The sequence below is a fragment of the Pieris napi genome, chromosome 15 (genome assembly GCF_905475465.1).
Source record: "Pieris napi chromosome 15, ilPieNapi1.2, whole genome shotgun sequence".
In the NCBI taxonomy this organism is placed as follows: domain Eukaryota; kingdom Metazoa; phylum Arthropoda; class Insecta; order Lepidoptera; family Pieridae; genus Pieris; species Pieris napi.
Window position 1 is genome coordinate 10128872 of NC_062248.1, and position 25280 is coordinate 10154151.

Sequence of the window (25280 nt, forward strand, 5' to 3'; positions counted from 1 at the left end):
AATTTATACAATAACTTTTTCTTTTTTTACTAGTTTAATACTACAGATTATTAAAAAAAATGTGTGCGTGTACTAGGTGTACACACGTGAGAAGTGAAACTTCTTTATGACCTTATTTTTCGAATAATGATCTACTATATGCAACTTTACAGAAATTCGTTAAATAAAGTTAAATTAGATAAAGTTTAACAAAAGGCTTTTATTATCATAGACATGAATACAAATACAATTATTTCATTTTAACTTATTACTGTACTACTATGTAATACTAAGATTATTACAGAATTTCATGAATTGTAATAGAATTATTAGTATTACTATCATTGTTATCGTTATTATATATTTTTGTTACTAATGGCTTCGAATCTCTTCGGATCAACCGTGGTAACGAAAAAATGTGACAAATGTGTGTAAATTTTTTTCCAACGCCGATAAAGAAGTTTGACTTCAAAAAGCAACATGGCGCGTAACCTGCTACAAAATTTCTCCCATACGTCGATAAAGAAGTTTCACTTCAAAAGATGGCGCGTAACGGAAAAATGTGACGCGTAACGAAAAAATGTTACGCTAAATTTTTTTCCAACCCCGATAAAGAAGTTTCACTTCAAAAACATAAAACCCTTTCGATTGATCTTCGACGACAGAACACATCGATTAATTAATGCTCGACATATTTCTTACAGCGTGTTAAGAGATTGATTTACTATTTCAATTGTTATATAGTGCATTTTAAATGAAATAATGATTGTATATCGTATGTACGGTCACTGTAATTTTAGTAAAGATTTTGTACAATTTTATAAACTATTTGTATACATTTAAACACATCTTTCATAGATTTGTCATTGATTCAAAACATAATATTCAGATGACAAATGCTTACATGCATGCTGATACAAATCTTGACATACATTATTATTTATTGACAAATCGTATATTCGGTTCTATTAACCCTATCGTTTTTAATATAAATTTGAAAATTTAATTATAATACACTTTACTGTACTAAAACGTTAGTACAGAAGTTTTAAATAACATAAGCGTATTTTTTCCATTTAAAACGCCCTCGGGTTAAACTACAGTTTAGGATACCTTTCTTAGAAGAGGTATCAATTTGACCCGTGCCAAATAATATGCAATTTAGACCATTCTTGGTAGCCGTTGATGATTAATCAAACTAATCACCTGATTTGCATTTTGAGTGAGTAATTTTGAATGTCCTCTTCCCTGTAGATCGCAAGGTCTTAAGCAATTTTAGTAGTCTAGAATTGATAAACACAATCTCGAAAGGGTATATAGAAGTTCTTTAGAATCCTACTTATATAAACGTGAAAGTTTGTAAGTATGGAATGATGTTTGTTACTCTTTCACGTAAAAACTGAATGGATTTTAATGAAACTTTACAATAATATAGCCTATACATCAGAATAACACATAAACTAAATTTTATGAAGATATTGTGTGAATTGTCCAAAATATCGAGTAGGAAAGAATCTACCATCTGCGAGCTATTCTGGCGTGCGCTGCCAAAACCGCTACAGTTACACAATTACACATATTATATAATGTATGATAAAAAAAATTATCTTAAATATTCCAACAACAAAAGCCCGTTACGTTATATATCTATGTCTTATGATTTAAATAGTTTATTTAAAGAAATAATTTGAACCTTACAAAGATAGGCTCAACTGAAATTTTAAATGTTTTCTTTTTACAATAATTAATACGCAAACGGATGCGAGTAAAGATGAACGAAGATTGAAAGTCATATTTTTGTTATCAAACACACGGATCACTAGTTCACCACTCTTTCATAATTCCTAGCGAAAAGAATTTTATTTTTAATAGTGAGGAATATTTTGTAACTTAATATTCTTTATTATGCGTAAATTTTTTATGTTAAATAATTATAATGCCTTTCCTGGTGGACAGAAAAACGACAAACTTTTATGAAACTTAAATAATTGTCTATAGAAGTGACCTAGGCCGCTTTATATTGATTAATAAAGTAAATGTGCGTTGATATTCTTTAAACGTTTTGTAAGAACATAAAATAAAAGGCTTAAATATAAGAGAACTTCACAGATTTGTGCACAGGTGCTACTTAAAGATTTAAGTTGGGGACTGGTAGATAGTACCGGTGACCCCAGAGCTGGTGCTTTCCTCACCCAATGAATAAGTATTGTGTGTGTAATACAGCGAGGAAATGCTGCCAAGTTAAAGGTACACTGCCACAGGGACAAAACATTTAGAAAATAAAATAGATACAAAATTGACTAATTGAAAAACTAATTGTATTATAACTTGACTCGCTTTTAACGACTCCTCCATTTCTGCCAAATTTAAATCTTTCGTACATCTAGTGTTGTTCTAGTGCATTTTATATCTGCCGGAACAATGGCATCTGACATTCGCACCATTGCTCCTACATTAATAATAAAGATGACAATATGATATTACCACAGACTATTAAGTTGTAGATCTATTAATATTGGCAAATCAAATAAGCCACAGAATAGTTATGAACTAATTTGACTTTGACATTATTAAATTATAATGACAATGGTAGCTGATACCAGCGCCACTGTTCCGACATATAATATATATATATATATTGAGAAATATATACCATCGTATGGTTCACCCCGTGACGGCCCAAGCCGAGGTTCGAGTCTCACAGGAGACGCCCTTGCGCTAGTCGCGGAAAAAACGCCCATTCAGGCCGAGCTACGCTAGCCAAAACAGCCCCAGCTGAGCTGTAAAGGCCCTTAAGGCCAACAGCGAGATTCCTTTCAAAAAAAAAAACATCGTATAGTTATTGTTTCTTGTATTCATCACACAAACCTCGAGTTCTAAGATTGGACGTAAACATATGTATTTTAAAAACCTATTATTAATCTATTAAATAACAGAAACGGCGTATCGCTTACGGCAAATAACGATTCCAACTACTGCGTTCACTCGAAGTTGTTCACCGGTCTTTATGCCTGTGTGTAACAGCGTCCTTGCGTGCGCTCACCGCGCGGCGTTCCCGTCTATAATTAGGTGCCTGTGCTAAGCATGGGCTACTGATAATTCACCTATTACACATAGTGATGGGATAAATGTATCGATATATCAATCAGAGCAGAGCAACTTGAGCAGTGTTGGCGAAGTGGCTTCAGCGTGCGACTCATCCCTGAGGTCATATGTTCGATCCCCGGCTGTGCACCAATGGACTTTCTTTCTATGTGCGTATCTAACATTCGCTCGAACTGTGAAGGAAAACATCGTGGCCTTAGGCAAGCCGGTTTCCAAAAAGTCGAAGGCGTGTGTCAGGTACAGAAGGCTGATCACCTACTTGCCTATTAGTTGACAAATTATCATGACACAAATACAGACATCTGAGGCCCAGACCTAAAAAAAGTTTTATTTTATATCAATCAGAGCAATAAGCATCGCAATACAGCGAGGAAATGCTGCCAGCGTTAAATATACACTACCGCAGGGACTAAACTTTTTAGATTTGTTTTAATTTTCTTTTTATTAGTTTTTCATTATTTTAATTATTACTATGTAGGTTAAGAAAATTGTAAATACTGTAAATTTGATTCTTATACTAATAAACGTTACATAAAAAAATCAGAGCAAATGTTTACTGAAATTTTTCTTTTATAATATATATCTATGCTTCTATTAAGTAAACGATTCTATGTGTATGATTATATAATGTTTATAATTGTCCGTTGAGTGAACTGATAAAAGGTCTGTTTCATGTTCATCATTGCATGCATCTTTTTCATTCAACTTATTTTGTTAAAATGGCTCAGAAAATATAACTGAAAAGTTTTGTTATCAGGATTGAATACTTTTAGTAGTATTTTTAAATGGAATTTGATCCTTAATATAATAGTTCTAGTTCTAGTTCTCAAAATCATCGATACATAAGGAAGTCACTACTGCTACCGTGGGCAATTAGGCTTAGCGTGTACACTTCATAATACTTAGCCACCGGCTATTTTGTTACATTTATATTGCGTTTATATTTCTGTTGAGTTCCGTTTAGCATCTGGCAACTAACAAATAGTATATTGCAAATGTCCGCGAGGAAAAATTACGCAAACAGTATGGTTAAATGGTTAATACAGTGCTTTATATAAAGAGGATTGCTATTAATATTTTTGTATTTATCCGGTTTAAAGGAGTTTCATCATGCCACCGTCGTACGCAGTTATTTCATTAGAGTCTACCAAAAAACTTCGCAGACGTATTCGAAACAGGTCCACTGCTTCTATTTCCCGTATCTGAGGAGGCAAGAAACTCTCCCCGAAATAGGTTATATTTTTGCGACCGTATTCGGTTCTGATTTTAGGTATATGTAAATACATAATAATATTATTAGTGATATGCCTGAGTCTTAACGGACTATCACTCCCTTACGTCAAAATCCAAAATGTTTTTGACATTTGGGAGATACACAAACACAAGTAGCGTTTCGGAAATTCTCCTCATCCATGAGGTCAGAAGTTTGAACCGGCAACAATGGACCTTCTATGTGCGCATTTAACACTCGTACGTGAAGGAAATCATTGTGATAAAACCATGCTTTATACCCAAAAAGTCAGGCACAGAACTGACACTACTAGAAAATACCAACCTTGAAACGTTTTGAAGGTTTTTTTTTTGATGCAAAAAACCGAGAAACCACATTGGTCACAATTTTAACTGACTAAAAATTTGTATTAGGTGGGTAATATCAAAGATTATTCCATCAATACAATGGAGGAACATTATACATGACGAATTATATATATATAAATAATAATTTAGCCATAATTTTGGAAGTCCCTTTACGAGTTCGACTCAAAGCAAACACAAAATTATTAAGGCGCATACATATCGATGTGTTGTTTCCAAGTAAGGTTTTGGTCTAGTGTTATGCCTAGAAACTTAGTTGAAACAGCTTGTTTAATTGGTGTTTTATAAGTAATTTTGAGATTATTGGGTCTGCAAAATAAAAAATAAAATAATAAAAAAATATTTATTCATACAGGTAACACAATGTACACTTATGAACGTCAAAAAATAAATATACCTACATTAAATGCTTCTAATTTTACATTTACTGCCAGTTCTCAAATCAAGGGCGTAGAACGGAAGAGAAGAACTGGCAATAAACTCTCCGCCACTTTTTTTTGTTTTACACAATGTTTGTAAGGAGCTGCAACCATTACACCATGTTCCATGTGCTATTGTTATAATTACGAAATTGTATAGTTTTTTATATTGACACTTAAATTCCTTTCTATACCTTGAAATTCTTTACTAAATTTACTGTTTCGTTCAATAATAAAATTAAGCATAACTTCGGTAGCATTCTAGCTACTGAAGAATAACGCAGTACGTTATATAATCTGACAATAATACACTCCTTTTTTGTTTTTGAAAGCAAATCTAAACTTCCCCAGTTCTATCGTGTCGTGACTAACGTCCATTAGGTGTTTCCGCAAACCCCACCCCACCCTGGCATTTGCCGCGCCTTCACCGAATTTTATTTTAGCTCGTATTGATTTAATGAACTTTCAGACTTGTTTAGTTTTACGAAGGGGTAGATTAGGGGTACGCCAAGCTTTTGAATCGTTTAAATATTGTTCTATTAATAACAGTAAAAGCTGTATAGCGTTTAGAAATCACGCATATTTTCTGCTTTATTTTGGAAATTTTGGGGTTGGGACAAACGAGAATAATGTGCCATCATTGACACATGCAACACCGAATTTTATAGGTAGTCAGCGGGCCTTTAGGGATGGTACCTACGCTCTTTTCTTGAAAGCCCCTAAGTGGGATTGGAAAAACCATCTACAGTCTATAGGGCCCCTGAACTTTGCGTCTAAGGCGCAAACTAACAGCTGTTGTGGTCTCTGGCAGAATGACCAGCGCTGTGGAACACGTCTGCTCCACAGCATAATGCTGAGCCAGGGCCAGTTACAACCACAACACACACATTACACACTTAAAATGTACCTTCCTATTTGTTATATATAATTTGTATTAGCAATAGGACCACGAAACAAATAAACAGCTTAGTCATTCCATAAGTGCGAGACATATAGTGTAGAACCTATTCGTAGTATATATAGTAGGTACTTAGTACTAAAGATAAAAGTTATTATATTCCCAGAGATTTCTTAAGTAGACATTTTTACGACCAACAAATAAGCTGGAAATACAGTCAATTAGATTTAAATGGCAATAAAAATAAGTCAATTTGCGAAAATGCATCCAATTTCGCTTAATGATTCTTTTACGAACATTTCCTTCAATAAAACCAGATTTCCATTAAAATGCACTTATATGCAAACTAGTTACGAACTGCAACTATGCAGCCCTGATTTCCTGATAATGTTCGCGTGCCTGGCGCCACCCGCCCCTAAATTGTGCAAACTTATGCAACCCCTGTTTGTTTGGTCGTTGGTTGCCTAGCAACGCATTTCTTTTGACCTATTACGTTGTTACCTTCTATTGTATATTATGAGCGATAATAAAATCAGGATTATAGACAGCCTTGGCTCGTAGATATAGCTCGGTGTAATCCGGCTCGAAGGACCAAAATGTACTGTTCCTGGGTCATCGGTGTGAAGAATTTTGTTTTTACTCTATATCAACGACTCGCGTACAACAATATAATATAAGCGGAATAATGAAATGCTAGTTGCTATGTATGTAACGGATGAATGCATAACAGTAGAAGAGAGTGCCTACGTCTGGCTACACTTTCGGGGTGTAACTCTGACGCTTTAGGGAATCGCCATGCTTATGTGATAGCCTGAGTGAGCAAAATGCATACAGCCTTGGCTCGTATAGATAGCTTTGCAGTTTGAGTATTGACACGTGTGAATAAATAGTACATGTTCCCTAATAGTAAAATTAGTATGTCCGTATTGTTCTTTTCGTTACAATATTCTTTGTTTTCGTTAAGCGCTCCTAATTATAATTACTTTTACTTTTACAATTAAATATGATACAAATAAATTGGACTTTTTATAATTTTTGTAAAAGAAAGTTTTAGTTCCTAGTGTATTTGGATGCATCTTTGTCCTATTATATATGTGTATGACTATTAATATTTTATTAACAGATAGGGCTTTGAACCCTAGGCTTCAAGTAACATTAACAGCATCTAAACCCGCAATAGCGGTTGTGATCCCGCCTTAAATGTTGAGGTAATAATATCAGCGCTACAGATATTGGAAGATCTATATCCATTGAAAAAACGGGAATGAATTATTATTAGTGCAGGACCACTAACCAGTAACCACTATAAGAAATATTTGCCTAAAAGGTCCGCTTTTATGGGGTCATTGGTAAAGGTCACAATATTGATTTTAGGGGAGGGAACTAATTATTTTTATACGAAGTTTCACACGCGTTCAGCGTATAAGTAATTAAAATATTGTAGATTTGAAATATATTTTGAATACTTAGTTTTTATATTAATCATTTGTAATCAGTCATATCGTATATTAAATTAGATTTTCAGTCCGTTTCTTCGGACAAATCTACTTTAATTGACAAATTTTAAGTATTAGTATACAATGCAGTTTGTATATCTTCGTGACTTTTTCATATAACTTCGCCAAGTTTATTCAAGCGCGATGTTTTAAGATCACATATTATGCTACTTAAATCCAAGGATTCTAAGATTCTGAGACAACACTTGACATCCTTTGATGCTTGATTATAGTTTGAGTACTATTCTAAAACATAAGAGCAGTGTTGCTCTGTGGCTTAAGTGTGCGACTCTCATCACTGAGATCGTGGGTTCGACTCCCGGCTGTGCACTAATGGACTTTCTGTCTATGTGCCCATTTAATATTCGCTCGAACGATGAAGGAAAACATCGCGTGGTAACCGGCTTGCCTCAGTCCTAAGAAGTCGACGGCGTGTGTCAGGCACTGGAGGCTGTTCACCCACTTGCCAATTAGATTGACAAATAATCATAAAACAGATACAGAAATCTGAGGCCCAGACCTAAGGAGGTTGTAGAGCTACTGATTTATTTGTCATTCTAAAACATGAGCCTGAACCCATCGCTTAAGACAATCTCTATTTGAGTATTGTCAAATGTCAAACCTCGATCATATTAACCATCATATTAATTTTAACTATATTTAATATATATAACATATATTAATTTGATAGAATGAGACTACAATAAAACTCGATATAAGTTACCTCACATACATTTCTATGTTATTAATTTAAGTAATATTCAACAGGTGGAAATATGGAGGCTTCCTCATCAGATTACAGCGATGAAGAGGTGGGGGTTCTAGCTCGTGGTCAGAAATTATGGGTGAGAGGGGTCCGGTCACACACCACTTGTGCTGATATCGTCAGGGCCTTACAAGATACTCCTGAAGGTGAGAAAAGCCATTTATCTATGAAAATAGAATACACATTTTGACTAAGGAGATTCATGTCGATTCCTGCCTTGCGATTCTGTAACTCACTTTTCGAACTCACACAGCGGTTTTCACAGCGGCGGTCGCGTTTAAATCAATCGTAAAGCAGTCATTTTACGATTTGGCATTCAGATAAACAATAATGTACAAGCTCCCTCCTTATCAGAAAAAGTTCGAAAAGTGAGTTACAGAATCGTAAGGCTGGTCAAAGTTTGGATTATAATCAAAATAAGATTTGTTTTCCACCTATTTCATGGCAGTTATAGTGAAATTATATTTAGAACAAAAAGCGCAATCTTGTTTTTATACTACAACTAAGAAAAATGCTAGAAATGTATCCTGTAAGTACAGTACTATACGTTTACAACGAATGATTCAAATGCAACGATACCTATTAAATAGTTATAATTATTATTACAGCCAGTTGCTTGAGCGAACCAGGCGAGTGGGTTCTAGCTGAGCGATGGAGGGGAGTGGAACGACCTTTACCACCAGATGTGCCCGTGCTGCATGTGTTGGCTGCGTGGGGAGATGCTAGGCATGAAGTAAGTTTCTTACATTATCTTAACATTCTACCTATTTACAGATTTCTAAGTACAATAATAGCATGTTTGCCAAATACCAACATGTTCTTTAAATACCACTAGATACGAGTATAGGACTGGAGTACGGCTTTAAAATTATAGTTACTGTAATATACTTAGACTTCAGCGTGAGACTCATCCCTGAGGTCGTAGGATCGAACCCCGGCTGTGCATCAATGGACTCCGCCGGGGATCACCACCGGACTTCTGTCTATTTAACATTGAGAACGGTGAAGGAAAACGTTGTGAGGAAACAAAAAGTCAACGGCATGTGTCAGGCACAGAAGGCTGATCTTACCTATAAGAGTGAGAAATTATCATGAAACAGTACCATCTATCTATCATCTAATCATCTAAGTACCTAGTAGTATTAACCTAATAGTATGTTTATACTAAATAAATAAAACCCTAATAATACCTAAATATATGTTTCATTGAAGTAAGTGATATCCAAAAACAATATCATTTATTTATTCATTAACACTGCGTTGCATACAGAAATAGTTAGTTGATATAATTAAATGAAAAGGAGGGCAACTAGCAGCCTTATCGCTTTTGAGCAGTCTCTTCCAGGCAAAAATACTTTAATGATTTATTATATTTCTGCTAAGATGGTGGAGTATTATCTTGTTATACTCCTGTTAATATAAGTTTATTTATTACAGGTTCGTCTATCTCTTCGAAGATTATCCAGCGGTGGAGAAGATGATTCTGGAAGAGACAGCGACGCTGGTAGTCGCAGTAGGACGAGAAGACGACGGAAAGGTCATAGAGCAGCAACACCTCCACCGAGAGCTAAGAGTGAAGAGCCAGCAGCGAGACTCGTGTCTGTCATACAGCATCAGAGTAGGACGATACACCAGCAACTTGATAAGCTTAGGTAAAATCTACTTAAGATTTACATACGAGAGCTTCTAAACGTATATATTATCTTAAAAGTCTGCCTCTTTCATTTTATTCAATGTCAAAAATTCTTTGATTTGAAAAACCGATCTAGCTTTATTTAGAGTATAGTTAAATTAGTTTGTAATCATTCAAAATATCTATCTAATTACAAACCTTAAAACCTTGTTTTACGATTTTTAAAACAATATTTTTTTAAAGAGGTTTTTATTAAATAAATTATTAGTTTCAATTGAAGAATTATTGCGTCTTTCAATGACAATACAAATTGTTGTGGTTAATTTGAAATAAATTTACTTATGACTAAGTTAATATTAGTTGATGACTATTAGGTAATTGCATGTATAATGTTCAACAAACATCATTATTTAAATGAATCACTTCACAAACGAGCGTAAGCAAATATATAAATTTGTCTGCTTAGTTTCGATAACAGATCAAACTATTATTTATTACAGGGAGCAGGAAAAACTAATCGATCAATTAGAAGACCAAACACACAAAAGTAGAATGGAGAAGCATGGAACTAATTATCTGCTGGAATCATATCTGAGAGATCTCGGGAGGTGCAGTGAGGTAAATGATAGCCAAGCTGCCAACAGTGACAGCGGTGTGGGAGTTGGCAGTGGCACGCCACCAAGAAGACACACAAAACACAAATCCAGAAGAGAACGACACTTAATGAGAGAGCACTACTTTACTAAAGAACTTACGGATATCTGCCAAGTAAATTCCGAAAGATTGATCCAAACGAACACAGACACAGATTCAGAAGCATCAGCCGACGAACTAACAAAAATAAGAGAAGAAATCGAACTTCTTGAAAAGCTCGCGATTATAAACAAAAGACTACACCGCGAAGAGGAACTAGTGGTTCGATTAACAGCGAAGGTAAAACGATATACAGACGAAAACAAGGCAAATAGCTGTGAAAACGTATCACAAGTGACAATGCTAATTGACAAAATAGAGGAAGATCTAGCAAAAACAGCCCAAGAAATGCAAGATAACACTAAAGAGTTGGAAAGGACTGAAAGTGAATTGGAATATAGAATGAAATTGTTAGATGAATTAACCTTACAATTGGAAGAAGAAGAATTACAAAATACTATTTTGGAAAGACAATTGAATGAGGCATCAAGTCGACAGCCTATAGCGTTGCAAGAAAGTTACATACCTGTTTTGGATCAAAGCCAGCCCGTTTTCACGTACACAGGGAACGGATATGTATTAGATACTCTTGTATGACACAACCTATACACCTAAATGTAAACATTAAGAGCCTTGATTCTCCTAATTTGATTTCGATAGTGTTGGCCTATAAAGGTGCTTTTGACTGTTTTAGCTATATCCTATATTAAAAGATAAACTAATCGAGACAATTAACTTTTACCTGAAGATGTCATAAATTAATTCTGACAGATACGATTGCAACTTGTAAAAAAAATAAAGACTAAATACTCTTAATCCTCTTTAAATCATTTCTTCAGTCATAAATTGCCAGCTCTTTCGAAGCAAAATATGAGAAATGGGCTCATTCTTTAAACTAATAATTTGACATTTCTGTCTTCAAAAAATATATAGAAATATTTCTTTTTTAATTAGTTCATGTGCATATGTATAGTATTTTGTTGTTATTCCAAAGATATATTTGAAATTACCATAAGTTAGATTCCGCGTGATCGAAGTCCAAAATTCTCGAGAATTAGTTTTATATAAATGGTGCTAAGATTTGTATATAGTTAAGTTTTGTATATTTATATATTGTCCCATACCAAAAAATGTACAACAGGACCACCAATATCGATTGTAATAAGTTAGACCTAGTCAAATTGGTAATATGACAATAAGTAATCTACAAGTTGGTATTCATAAAATATGAAATATCATCATAAAGCTGAATCAGGATAAAAAAAATTGAAATCTACCTTTCAATTACCTTTACCTAAAAAAATAAGTACGTTTTTCCTTTGACGTACCACATATTTTAGCATGGCAACCCAGCTGGGATACTAATTCCTTAACCAGCCATGAAGATGTGTTGCAATACAATTTATCAATCACTGTTACACTAGTTTGACAGTCACTGAAACCAAAATTATTAAGACATGATAACCTGTCATCATACCACTGCCCTTCACCCGTTAGGGTTCTATGTACATGAACCAGTCGTAATCGCTACGAGGCGTAGTCGTTGTACAACTGGTTTTTATATTGAACCCGGACGTAAATTATTGATGCTTTATGCTTTATACTGAACTCCTGTTACCTATATAATTTGTAAATATGTTAATTTTAATTATGAGAGATTAAATAAATCAAATCACAGTATGCATTTAATTTACAAAACCTTTTGAAATCCAAAACGAAAGGATGGCGCTTTCGTTTGACAGTGACAAAAAAATATAATATAATATATATAAGTCATCTTTTAATATAATATTTATAAGTCCTCTTTAGCATAGAATATAAACATATTTTGTAGCAACATGTATCGAAATTGAAATGAAAGGCAGAATTATACTTTTCCTAAACTCGATGTATTTTGGTTAATAAATTTATGCATAGACAATTAAATTTTTATACTTAATAGCAATATGCAGACATTTTTGGAAACGAACACCGCCGCACCATATAACAAAACGCAAACCCATATATAAGCAACCCAAAACTCGCACTTTCTTCGCCCAACGCTTGTTCTCTTCCGAGGCCCTTTCATCTTTAATCACTTCCTTAAAAATAATATTATCACTAATTTCAATGTCCTTATATAAAACGTTACGATGCGGGGCGGGGATTGAATTACGCGTTATTGTTAATATTATTTTCGATTTTCCAGTACTTTACACCACATAATGTTAACTTTTAACTATAAAGAGTCACTAGGTGGTCAAGAAACGTTTTACTATACTTGGGTACAGAAAAATGTTACGGCGCGTTACATGGGGGGGGGGGGGGATCAATAATCTCCAAAAATTGCGTGACGTAATACTTGAACGCTCCCTTACATACATTTACTAAACAACTCAAACAATATCTCGTTAACCTGTCATATGCTGATACTGAAAATATTCTTATTGTGCAAAAATAAAAAAAAGTGTGTGTGTGTCAGCTATGACGCACGATTGGAGTTTACTCCTTACGAACGATAAAATGGCGATAATGTTCTGTGGCTGTCGACCATATTTTCATACTAAAGGTGGTAAGAATATATGTTTTTATAATATAAATGTTTGTAGTAGTAATAAAACGTACCTACATCATCTATGCCCAAATAGGATTTTCTTTCTGTGACCAAAGTTACCTTTATAGTAAGAGAAGAATAAGAATGAACAATCTTTTTAGATTTAATTTCACTGACCATTACTACTGACAAAACTCTATGGCACGCTAGACAATCTACTTTTATTTTTTACACCTGTCAACACTGACAATGTTGTAACGTGGCTGTCAAAACGTGAATTCAAAATAGAAAAGTCTGTGTAATGTATTCCATCTCATTCTTTTACACGTTCAATCCTACAGATATATATGTTTGTCTCTTTCTTACATAACGCCTCAACTTTTCGTGTTACACTTGATTTTACTCCTCATAAAATTTCCGTACCGGGCCTTATAATTCAAATCGTTTCTTAAGGAGTAAACTCCAAAAAAAAACGTGTAGAAATCATTAATATAATTTATAAAACACTCAAAAGTCAAAAGGCTGGCTGGCTGCCCACAACACAGGGAATCCTAGTGTGGGGGGGGGGTCCAGTGCACTTTACTTAATCTAAATATCCTGTATAATAAAGTTTTTTTTTTCTTTCTATCCATAAACTTCAGAGGCGCCTTTCAAAAATGTTCATAATAAGATTTTTTTTCATCAAATATCTTTTTGGGTCTAAGGCAAGCCGGTTTCCTCACAATGTTTTCCTTAACCGTCCCAGCATGTTAAATGCGAACAAAGACAGAAAAACAGAAAGTACAGCCGAGGCTCGAACCTATGACCTTAGGGATGAGAGTCGCACGATAAAGCTATGCACAAAAAAAATATATGTAAGAATTGTCTAATAAAATCTAAAGCTTTAATCTTTTAGTTTATAAAGGGCGGTACAGTATAAAAAAATCAATTAAAAATGTATGCATTTAATTAAAAAGAATTACACAAGATACATATTATTAGCCCCGGCCAGCATTCAGAAATATAAACGTAAATATTTGTAGTACAAGCATGACTGCCTATTTCATTTTGTTAGAATGAATTGTTAGAAAAACTATTTTTTAAAAATAAATTTTTATATTAATATTTAACACTGATTGCGAAATACTTTTTGTCTCTTTCCGTCCCACCGTTTGTATAATGTGATGGAAAGAGAACTGTGTATAATAATGGGACTACACCGATTTAGTTTTGAATGGGGTTGTTACGCACAGATAATTAATTTTTATTAACTTATACCATTAATTTACGCAGCAATAGGTCCGAACACTGGCCGAGACCACCCTTTCCAAAAGCATAGAAAAGAGGGTAGAACCACAATTGTGGCATATTTGTGGGTAGGAGGACAATACGGCATAAGGTCTTCAATCTTGTCATCCCTTCCCACGGTTTCCAGTCTTGAACTTACTGGGTGTCCATCGCCTGCTGAAAAATTAGTATAAATGAATTTGTGAGTAATTAAAGTAGCTTTAAATAAAATAAATTTGATATAGAAGTGGAGTTTTTATGTTACAGGAGGCAAGTGGGTTGCCGGCCTTTTAAGAATTGGCCTTATGTCAAAATCCAATACGTTTTTGACAAACGGGAGTCACACTTGACGCTAAGTCTCGTGAATTGCCCAAGTAACGAAGCTAAGATATAACCGGATATTTGCATGTTTGCCCACATTGTTAGTTATTGACAAACTCATTAGAGTTCCTTATCAATTACCAGATAGCAATTTGAATTTATAAATAATATTAACATGATAACAAATCCATAGGAAATACAATGTCTTAATAATATAATAAGCAAAACAATTAATAATCATAATATTATAATTATTTTTAAAATATATTTTTAAAACAGTTTGTTAAACAAAGTGTTTGTTATAATTTTTATGGGCACCAATTATCAAACAGCTCACTATATACTACTTACAAATTGAAGTAAAAATATTTTTTTTTAACAAATATGATAATTACGGAATACTGCAAGCCATTCTAAACACTTTGAAGTTTTCAAGTCTAATGACATCGACTCCGTGGCGCAACGGTAGCGCGTCTGACTCCAGATCAGAAGGTTGCGTGTTCAAATCACGTCGGGGTCAATTGGATATTTTTTGTTTTTTTTAATACAAATTTTAATAAAATATACGACTTTATATATAATTTACTGATACGATCTCCAATAAAATAATCTAAAGTTGATGCCAAAAAATTTTTACATACTAATGTTACAAGTTGCTAATCAAGTGATTCCGGAATATACTTAGACCAATTATAATGTAAAAATACTAGCCAAACCTAATCTAAGCCACTCCAGCACTGTCTAATATTACCTAAGTGCTCTTTCTATCCGTCAAATTGTATTTACGCTGTGATGGAAAGAAACATATACTTAAAACGGTGCAATTATACTTAAATATTTTGGAAATCAATATACCTTTATTAATTTTGAAAAATATATAATAATTTTACTCAGGGATGAAGCATTCTATTAGTGAAAGAATAAACAAAATTATAACTTCACAATATTAGAAGATAAATAAAATATTTAGTACAAAACTTCGCCGGGTCATAATAGCTTATCTTTCTGCAGGTCAATGGTCACTATTATTCACTTAAGATCCTCTGAATAGTACATTCATTGCCCCGCGTTCGTCGCAAGCGTTCGCGATGTACTCTATTTACCTTATCATTTGTTTATTCTCATACACAACAGCAATAAATTTAAACTATTTAGACCCAGTGCTATTGCAAACAAAAACATCACCAGACATACAAAAAAAGGCTGCGGAAGCAATAATTCAAAAATATTTAAATAATGTGAACGTGATTATAAGTCCAGTTCTCTTCGTTCATAATAAGGACGTGTTCGTACTTCGGACTGTTAATGGACAACTTCAAATAAAGGCCAGTACCGGAGTAGCTGCCGTATGGGGTTTCAATTACTACTTGAAGAAATACTGCAAGAGCCAAATAGCATGGCAAGTACAGAATGTTCAAATTCCAAATCCTCTCCCCGAAGTGGATGAAACGGTTGTCGCTAACGACCGATTCAGATATTATCAGAATGTATGTACAGCATCGTACAGTTTTGTCTGGTGGAAATCCGAATGGTCCACACACGTGGAATGGATGGCGTTGAACGGAATCAACCTAGCATTGGCACCGATCGCCCAGGAAGCCGCCTGGTCTAGCATTTACAAAGCAATAGGAATGACTGATGACGAAATCAATGAACACTTCACAGGACCAGCATTCCTGTCCTGGCTGAGAATGGGCAACGTCCACGGTTGGGGTGGTCCATTGTTCAAATCCTGGCACAACGTTCAAAAGATGAATCAGGATTTAGTGGTTAGTCAAATGCAAAGTCTTGGTATGATACCGATACTTCCAGCATTTAATGGACACGTCCCACGGGCGTTTAGTCGAATATATCCAAACTCCACATTCTACTCAGTAAACACGTGGAATAAATTCAACGATGACTACTGTTGCAACTTATTCCTTAGCCCATTTGATCCACTCTTCAAAAGTATTGGAAAAATGTATCTAAGGAAAGTTACCGAGGGTTTGGGTACGGGTAATATATACTCAGCCGACCCCTTCAACGAGATCAAGGTTGAACCCTGGTCAACAATACTAGTGCAGCAAACTGCGAAGGCTATTTATAACACTCTAATAGAACAGGACCAGAATGCTGTTTGGATGATACAGAATTGGATGTTCGTACATAATCCGCTGTTATGGCCAGTTGATAGAGTCAAGGCTTTCCTTACATCAGTGCCAAATGGAAGAATGTTGGTACTGGACCTACAGTCGGAGCAGTGGCCACAATATGATTTATACAAAATGTATTATGGTCAACCATTTATTTGGTGCATGTTGCACAATTTTGGAGGCACCCTTGGCATGTTTGGTAACATTCAGACAATAAATAAAGACGTCTACGAAGTTAGGAAAAGGATTAACAGTACTATGATAGGAATGGGACTAACACCAGAAGGGATTAACCAAAACTATGTCGTATACGACTTAATGTTAGAGACAGCTTGGCGCGAATCACCTATCAATGATTTGAACCAATGGGTTGCTGATTACGCAGAAAGAAGATACGCCTGCAACACAACTGCCACCGCCTGGAGATATTTGTTTAAAAGTGTTTACAATTTCGATGGTTTAAACAAAATAAGGGGAAAGTACGTGATAACACGTCGACCGAGTTTTAAAATACGCCCGTGGGCGTGGTATAAAAGCAAAGATCTTCTCTATGCTTTGAAGAACTTGGTCCTTACAAATAACGATAGCTGTCAAGGGGGCTTCGACCACGACCTGGTAGATGTGGCCCGTCAACTGTTACAATACAGAATAGATCAACTCTACCTAAACGTAGTAAATGACCGATACACCAATTCCTGGACATTTAATTCATCGATTACCCGATTCTTGGACGCTATGAAAGACATGGGGGATGTTTTAGCAACGCAAAAAGATTTTTCATTGCTAATCTGGCTACAGAGCGCAAAAAGTCTAGCAGATAATGACGGAGAGTCGTATTTGTACGATGTGAATGCCAGAAATCAGATAACACTATGGGGTCCAAACGGTGAGATATCAGATTACGCATGTAAACAATGGGCAGAAATGGTTTATTACTACTATAGACCCCGATGGGCAATGTTTTTGGAAATTGCGTTCGATGCCAAGCTTCGAAACGAGACGTTTGATGAGAAAAGCGCACAGCGAGCTGTCAGATCTTCTGTGGAAGAGCCGTTCCTGCGATTAAATATGGCGAGTCCGCCGTCAAACAATCCGCGTGTAACAGCGCTGAACGTTTATGAAAAATGGGGTTATGTGTCAGATGTAGAAGATCTTCCTATGAACGTAATAAAGCGAGATCCAGAGAGAAGAACCACGTTAGCTGATATTAATGATGAAGATGATGCTTTGGACTACACGCCGTCTGTTGTAATGTGGCATTCTACTACACAAATGAATTAAAAAACACTAATTTTGAAAATTTTTGTATAAATGATTACTAATATTAGTATTAGCTATTAATAAAATTGTCATAAATAGCATGTTAATTTCAATAAGATAGCATGTTATAATATAGTATAATCTCAATAAATGGACTAATCCAGCACAAAAAGAGTTTTTATTTCAAACCCATTGTTCCAATGTTTTTGAAGTGAAAACTTCTTTAGCATTGTTGTGATTTGAAAGTCGATTGAAGCATGCTTCCTGTCTCATTTTCTCCCACTCCCATAAGATTTAACATGAATTTATGTGTCTGTCTCTTTTTACTCTCGCTTTTCCGTTTCATCAACTTTTAAACTCTAATTATTTTAGTTTTTATCAAAATTAAAACAAAGTAGTGAAAAAAGTCTAATTTTCATATTTTTAATTATTGTAGTTTTTATTAAAATTAACAATTGACATTAAACTTAAAAATTTAAATTTCATTCATCTCATTATTTTGAAACCAAAATTTTTGAAGGTTTCACTTCTACCACGTGTGAATTTCACACATGGTTTTTTAGATTCTGCAACATTTTTTATCGATTTTTCGGTTTAATTGATCGAAACGTGATGTTATTCATAACCTATTACTTTCTTTACTTTTCAAAATCTTTCAGAAATTATGAATTACAAGCAATTATTTTTCTTTTTATAACATAATATTTTCGCTCTCATTTATTTGTTTTAATATAAACAATTAGTTGTATGTGAATTATTGCAATTCTTACTTGTGCCTGGGATTCTTCCCCCGAAGGTGCAGCATCTCCAGTTGCTGTCCCTCCACGCCTCTCTTCTCCTTCGACCAGAGCCAGGAAACGACTCAACTCCGCTTCATCAGCCACTCGAAGAACTGTTTTAGGCCCGACAATAGCGATCGATACATTCTAGAATTTAAGAAAAAGTTGAAGAACTTTTCATAGATATAAAATTGCTTTTGTTCATCCTTATATATATAATTCTTCTGTGAGTGTGTATGTCACTGAACTTCTCTCAAACGACTGGACCGATTTTGATGAAATTTTTTGTGTGTGTTCAAGGGGATCTGGGAATGGTTTAGATTCACAAATCAGCCCGCCAGATGGCGCTGCAGTCGGTACTTTAATACTTTGCTTTGCTAATCGCTTGAAATATCATGCAGGACAACGTCTGTCGGGTCCACTAGTAATCATATATACAGTCAAACCTGGGTAAGTGAGAACTGGATAAGTTAGAAAACTCTATAAGTGAGAGTAATAGCCGGGGCCCATCATTTTAAGCTCCCAAAACCTCTATTAGCGAGAAACCGAAACCTCTGTAAGAGAGTCATTTTTCCCTCATGGACCTCCATAAGTGAGACTGCTACTTATATATACCTCTATAAGCGATAGTCGAGCTTTATTTATTCATGAGGAACTATAGTTACAATAAAAATACATACATACATACATAAAAGATACACACATACAGTAAGTAACAAATGAAAAACAAATTACAAATTTAACATCTGCTATTTTATGACTCAATCTTAACTTTCGTGGAACTTCCTACCATTGTTTATGAATAAGAGAAAAACATTCAAAGTACAAAAACAGAAACCCAAACGATATTGACGGATTTTTTAAAGTGTAAAAAAAATATACTGTGACATAGTCACTTGTTAGACTTGTTAGACTTGTTATTGATGCGTACCTCTATAAAAGAGAAACGCTACCCATGTACCTGCATTAGCGAGAAACTCGGATTAGTGAGAAACCTCTATAAGCGAGAATGAGATTGTGCTCCCTTGAACTCTCGCTTATCCAGGTTTGACTGTATTTACACTGCTGTGATTTATGACCCCAGTAACGTGGCCATAGGTTATAATTTCCCCGAAAATTTTAAATAAAACCCCGTTATCAAAGACGCGCATACTGAATGCTGTCTCCGACACTATAGACATATTTATATGTTCGCAGAGTGAATTCACAGTAGCGATATTGTGTATATTATGTGTTTAATATTATATATGTACCTACTTTATTATATTTTATTTAATGTTTCTCGACATTATCGTATTGGCATAGTCTGTAAGGATAATGTATGAATTTCTGTAATAAATAAATAAATAATGCTCTCTACACCGCAAAGAACTACAATAACTGCTTTATCTATTTATCTATCTAAATCTAATTTATATAGATATTTTTTTTGCTAAAAGTTCCAATTTTTTCATATGTTTTAGAATTTATATTTTAGTAAATAATTAGATGTGTAAACCAAATGGTAGGAATCGTAGCACACTTGAAGCATTTAGTTTTTTCCAAAGTCATTCATTTTTATTTTCATTTCTGATATGGTCCAAAAAGGTGGACTATGAATTGAAATGTCACTTACGACTTATGAAACCTTAAATAAGCCAAATAAGTTTTTCTTACCGTCGCAACCCCACTACTCCTAATTATTAGCTCAAATTTTAAATGATTAAATTCAGTTGTTACCCTGCTTCAAACAAAGTGTCATTTAACATATCTACAACAAACGCTACCAAACTTAACTTTCTTTTATTGCAAACTAGCAAGACTAGAAAGACCAGCAAAAAATTTGACAAGGTTTGTTTTAACAAGGTCAACATTCTCAGGGAGTTTCCAAAGAAGTTTATTTATGTACCTTAGTATTTAAATCAACTTCGTTGGGCAGTGTGTCCCTCAAGGCCCTAAGACCATGAGCAACCAAGTCCTGCAGATCACAATCATGGAATGAAGTGAGGTGCTTCTCAAGATATGTCCTTGCCGACTGAGATCTAGCTCCAATAGCCATTGCACGGCAGTCAAAGTAGTTTGCCGATGGGCATGTCTGGTATATATGCGGCCCTTGGTCCTGCAATGTTATAATAATCATAAGTATCAGAATATAATCTCATTTGGTAATATTCTAACTATGAAATGAAATACAGACTTTTATTGGCATATTTTATATACATACTTCTTTAAGAAAATTTAAAAATTAAAGCATTATTCTCCAAACGATGCTTTAAAATAACATTTTAATTATTAAAGTACAATGTGTCCCGACCAAGGTTGCGAGCTGTTCGCGCAACACGCTGGTTCCGAGCCAATAGACCAATAACATACTTTCCATTGGCGCTATTTCGTACATACGAATTTGAATAATAATTTGTTGCATAAAAATTTAGTACCAAAAATAGTACTATTAAAAAAGTAGTACTAAAAATGTCATTGACATTTTTACAATACCGATGAAAATTTAACTTGATGACCAATCTTTTGCCAGAAAAATCAAGAAAGCGTACAACAAATGTTACCAAGACTTTATGACTTGGAAACCTATAGCCATGAGATTAAATAAAGTAGTGTATGCAACTGCATAAAATTAGGTATTAAAACACTCGTGCAATCTTATATTGAAACTACACTCATGTTTTAATACCCTCTATTATATGAAAGTTGCATAATGCTTTAAATGTGGTCAAAATTATCTATATAATTTTTGTTTTAATGTCAGCTTTAGTAAAATTTAAAGGCTGTTGCAGGGCCTATAAGAAAACAAATGAAATGTAAAATAGAAGCACTGCTTTTACGGAGAAGATCTTTAGAGTTCTATTATATCAAATTATTTTAATTAATAAACAAAAACGATATTACTCACATCATATCCAGCTACAAGGAGCCCAACTCCTAATGGTCTTTTATCATATCGCTGAGTGCATATTTGCATCTTGTTACCAACCATACCAATAAGTCTGCCAACTGGCATTGGTGCATCATGTGCATAACGATAATTAAGACACTCTGTGCGCATGTAACGGCTGTAACATTACAGTATTATATTATATTAAGCTAAATTTTGTATTTCATATGCATTGTGTAAAAGATATGTCTTTCCTGGGAATATGAGCTGTTTTAAGGCAAGCCAAGTAATGCAGAGGCATTGTGACAGACATATTACTGCATTTGTATTAACAAACTATTTCCTTTAAGGGAATTAGATAATAAGCCTATATACAACTGCAAAATCAGGTTTTATTATTTATATACTTCAAGCCTTAGTTTCTGCCCTATAAGACTTTAGATTGTGACAAATATTTTTGAATTACAGGGTTTAGAATATTATCTACCTTAACATTCTTGCATCTGCAGTAAGGCCAGACATACAGATACCAATATGATCATCAATGGGAATAATTTTTTTTTGATAAGCTGATAGCTCACTCACTGCTCTTTTGAGAGCTATTAATACAGCAAACTGCTTATTTTTCAGTGCAACTGTTGCTGAACCCAGTTTAACTGCCTCCATAGCATACTCCACTTGATGAAGACGACCCTGTGGGCTCCACACTGTGACGTCACTGTCATATTGGTTGCGAAACTGGAATAAAATAGAATAATATCAAGTTTTGCTAAGTGTATTCGGTTTGTTTGGTTATGTTTTATTTCCCGGCAACATAATGTAAGCTATTCGTACCACCTATACCTCTTCGTAATAAAATTAAAGTACTTTTTAATGCTTATACCTTTGATATTAACAATTTATTACCAGGATTATATCAAGAAAGCGCCAATGACATTGCAATTTTAAATTTAATTTTGCTATTAAATACAACTAAAACAGTTATTTTTTTGAGTAAAACTTAAAAACAAGGAAGCAAAAACTTACTTACCATTTTATAGTTTAGAAGTAAATAGATTTACAGTAAAACCACCGAAAACAATTTAACTTTAGAGTTTAGGGAAGCCTTTGGAACGTAAGATGATTTTAAAAATTTTGTCTTTTGATTGCTGTAAGTTGTCAGTTGCCAATGTCAAGTTGTCAAATGAAATACAACTTGATATTGTCAAGTTAACAGTGTTAAACAGATTCGATTAACTAGCTTAACAGCTTCATTCTGTGTGGCCCTACATCGATATTTTAATTCTTATGAAAACTATTATTTCGATTAAAGGGTGAACGATTGAAAGGGGTTAGAATATTAGACATTGTTTAATTCAATAAATAAAATAGAATGTATTGTAATTATCAAATACAATATTACTGTTCTGCAGTGCCTGTTTTTAATATATAAATGGTAGGAAATAACAGACAGAATAACTTGTCGTTTATTGGAGAGCGCAAGGCTCCAAGATAACACTGCCGGCTAAGAGTGCCGGAAATATCACATTTGATGTTTCCTAAACACAACAAGCTAACGGCTAAAAACAATTTTCTCGACGAACGTACAGTAAACTGTATCGAAAAGAGTTAATTTTTGTTGTTTGACACTTAAAACTTTTTATTTGTGATTTTTTATAAGTTAAATCTCATAATACTAACTAACGGTCAGTAAAGTTAGTTTTATATTTTAACTATATTTCAACGAAAGGTAAACCAAAGGGATTTTGTAAATAAATAGGGAGCAATTTGTATCGTAATACAAGATCAGTTTTCCGCCCATTTCACTAACAAAATCCATAAGAATATATCTTACGATGTTATTTGAAGCTTGTTATCGTATACGCAATAGAGACCCACAATATTGTCTTTTATTTATATCGTGATGATTTACATCATTTAGTAAATACTTTAGCTAAGTAGAACCTAGCTGAATAGCAATAGCTGTTGTGAATCCGACTTCAATATTCTCAATATTGTACCACAATCCCAAAGTTGTGTTACCAGCGCTACGGTCAATCAATCAACTGACGCAATGCAATCGATTTATTCTTCCGTTGGGTTCAATAAGCACTCGCAACAACACAATAAAGTATAAATAATTTATCTGTATAAATTAATATATCTAATAAATAATGTCGTGTAAGACGATTATTTTCGTCATAACATTTACACCCTTTAGAAAATAGTCATTACAATGTTTATTCAACACATATTTATCTAAGAATATGTATATTATATATTATATTTATTCTACACAGATGAAGTCGCAGACCTTATCTCCTAAGTAGATAATGTAAATAACAAGACGGTGTGATTATCCTAACTACCTTTGACAGATCCGTTTATGTTGACGATAATCTGTTTCGCTATTTAGATAATTTGACATTTTACCTTTTAAATATGGAACGAATATCTTAATGCAAATGTCAAACTGTGAAAAATCAATCCAGTTTAAATATATTTGCCACCAAGAGATACTGTCGGGGCTGAGTTTAATCAATACAATCATAGCAATGTTCAAAAATACTTTTTATTTTTCTGTTTGTTTTTATGCAGTTCCGACATTTAAGCACACCTCGGTCGTGTCAGACATTGATCATATCAGGGTATAATAGTTATGGCGTAAAAAGTGCACTAGGGCCGGTTCTATATAAGTATAAGGCCTGGCTAGATTAATCCAAAAAAACATTTTAGTTCTAATGCGCTTTTAAGAGGAGCGATTTAACGCTGAATATAGCTCCCGTGTTTAAAAAACTTATTTGTCATGCAATCATAGTTCGCGTTAAGGGTGATATTCAGAGTCGAGACTTACGGGAGTCAAGTCTCATCTCTGAACCTTACCTTGACACCAGAAATAATACTTTGTTTTCATGCCTGTTATGTGTAGCTCCAGTTATACTAATCCTTGATTCCATAGTGTCAAGTTGTGCATACGCGGCGTAACCCGGTGGGATACTTGGATACTTCTAGGCTTGTTAGAAACTAAATTTAATGTTTTGAAGGGAAACTTCTTTAGGCGCAGGAGGGTAAAATTTTTATGGATGAAACGCAATAATAATAATATTAGCGACACGAAGATGTGCAGCGTTTTTGTCGAAGAAAAGGGAAAGACCGATTGAGAGACAGTGAGAAGGGTGAATTTACCTTTGACCTTATAGAAATTCTATTTTTAAAATTAAATTTCGTAAAGACAATTTATGAAATACTAGCTGACCCGGCGCACTTTGTTCCACCTTACAGTCTAATAATATCGTGTTAACTTTAGTTAGACTTAGGATTTCATTAAGGTTAACGTTAATACAAATTCTTTTTGCAAATATAGAAATGTTTTATTGCGTGCCATTGCGAAAGAAGAATGGCAGTTTTACACATTAGGCCTCTTCTCTCGAGCGCCAATATTGCGTTACTGCATGTCAAAGCACTTTCTGATATACAACATTTTTTGATGAGGTAACTTCGATCAAGATCAAATCATGCATCTCCTTATTCACCTCAAGATCGGAATTTCTTG

General features: G+C 34.2%; 3 protein-coding genes and 1 non-coding gene across 6 annotated transcripts in view; 3 read left to right on the plus strand and 1 right to left on the minus strand.

The window, feature by feature from the left end:
• LOC125056663 (ras association domain-containing protein 10) overlaps window positions 1-12262 on the plus strand; it is a 103377-nt gene extending 91115 nt beyond the window's left edge. For both annotated transcript variants that reach the window (XM_047659908.1, XM_047659909.1), the window contains 4 exons: window positions 8262-8405; window positions 8868-8992; window positions 9697-9911; window positions 10393-12262. In XM_047659908.1, coding sequence (XP_047515864.1) covers window positions 8270-8405; window positions 8868-8992; window positions 9697-9911; window positions 10393-11182 — 1266 coding nt within the window. In that variant the 5' untranslated portion in view covers window positions 8262-8269 and the 3' untranslated portion in view covers window positions 11183-12262. The remainder of the gene's footprint in view (window positions 1-8261; window positions 8406-8867; window positions 8993-9696; window positions 9912-10392) is intronic.
• A 1784-nt stretch (window positions 12263-14046) lies between these two features.
• Window positions 14047-22913, minus strand: LOC125056665 (proteasome subunit alpha type-1). Of its 2 annotated transcripts, none has more exons than XM_047659916.1 (6): window positions 22779-22913; window positions 22236-22486; window positions 21767-21926; window positions 20768-20977; window positions 18871-19026; window positions 14047-14558 (listed from the first exon to the last, which is right to left on the minus strand). In XM_047659916.1, exons 1-6 carry the CDS (start codon window positions 22779-22781, stop codon window positions 14541-14543), a joined length of 798 nt encoding a protein of 265 aa, XP_047515872.1. In that variant the 5' UTR covers window positions 22782-22913; the 3' UTR covers window positions 14047-14540. The 2 variants fall into 2 exon arrangements, with proteins under 2 accessions (XP_047515872.1, XP_047515871.1); XM_047659915.1 differs by having other exon boundaries at window positions 14047-14561.
• On the plus strand, window positions 15154-15225 carry Trnaw-cca. The gene has a single exon. It is a non-coding gene; the product is annotated as a tRNA-Trp (tRNA).
• On the plus strand, window positions 15747-18360 carry LOC125056661 (alpha-N-acetylglucosaminidase). Its single transcript, XM_047659906.1, has one exon. It carries the CDS (start codon window positions 15794-15796, stop codon window positions 18119-18121), a length of 2328 nt encoding a protein of 775 aa, XP_047515862.1. The 5' UTR covers window positions 15747-15793; the 3' UTR covers window positions 18122-18360.
• Window positions 22914-25280: the final 2367 nt, after the last annotated feature.

Coding starts and splice junctions, on each gene's coding strand:
- LOC125056661 (XM_047659906.1), top strand. CDS start 15,794: ATGTACTCTATTTACCTTATCATTTGTTTATTCTCATACACAACAGCA.
- LOC125056665 (XM_047659915.1), bottom strand. Junction 21,927..22,235: donor GCAGATGCAAGAATGTTAAG/GTAGATAATATT, acceptor GTAATGTTACAG/CCGTTACATGCGCACAGAGT. Junction 14,562..18,870: donor GGGAAGAATCCCAGGCACAA/GTAAGAATTGCA, acceptor CTAATTTTTCAG/CAGGCGATGGACACCCAGTA.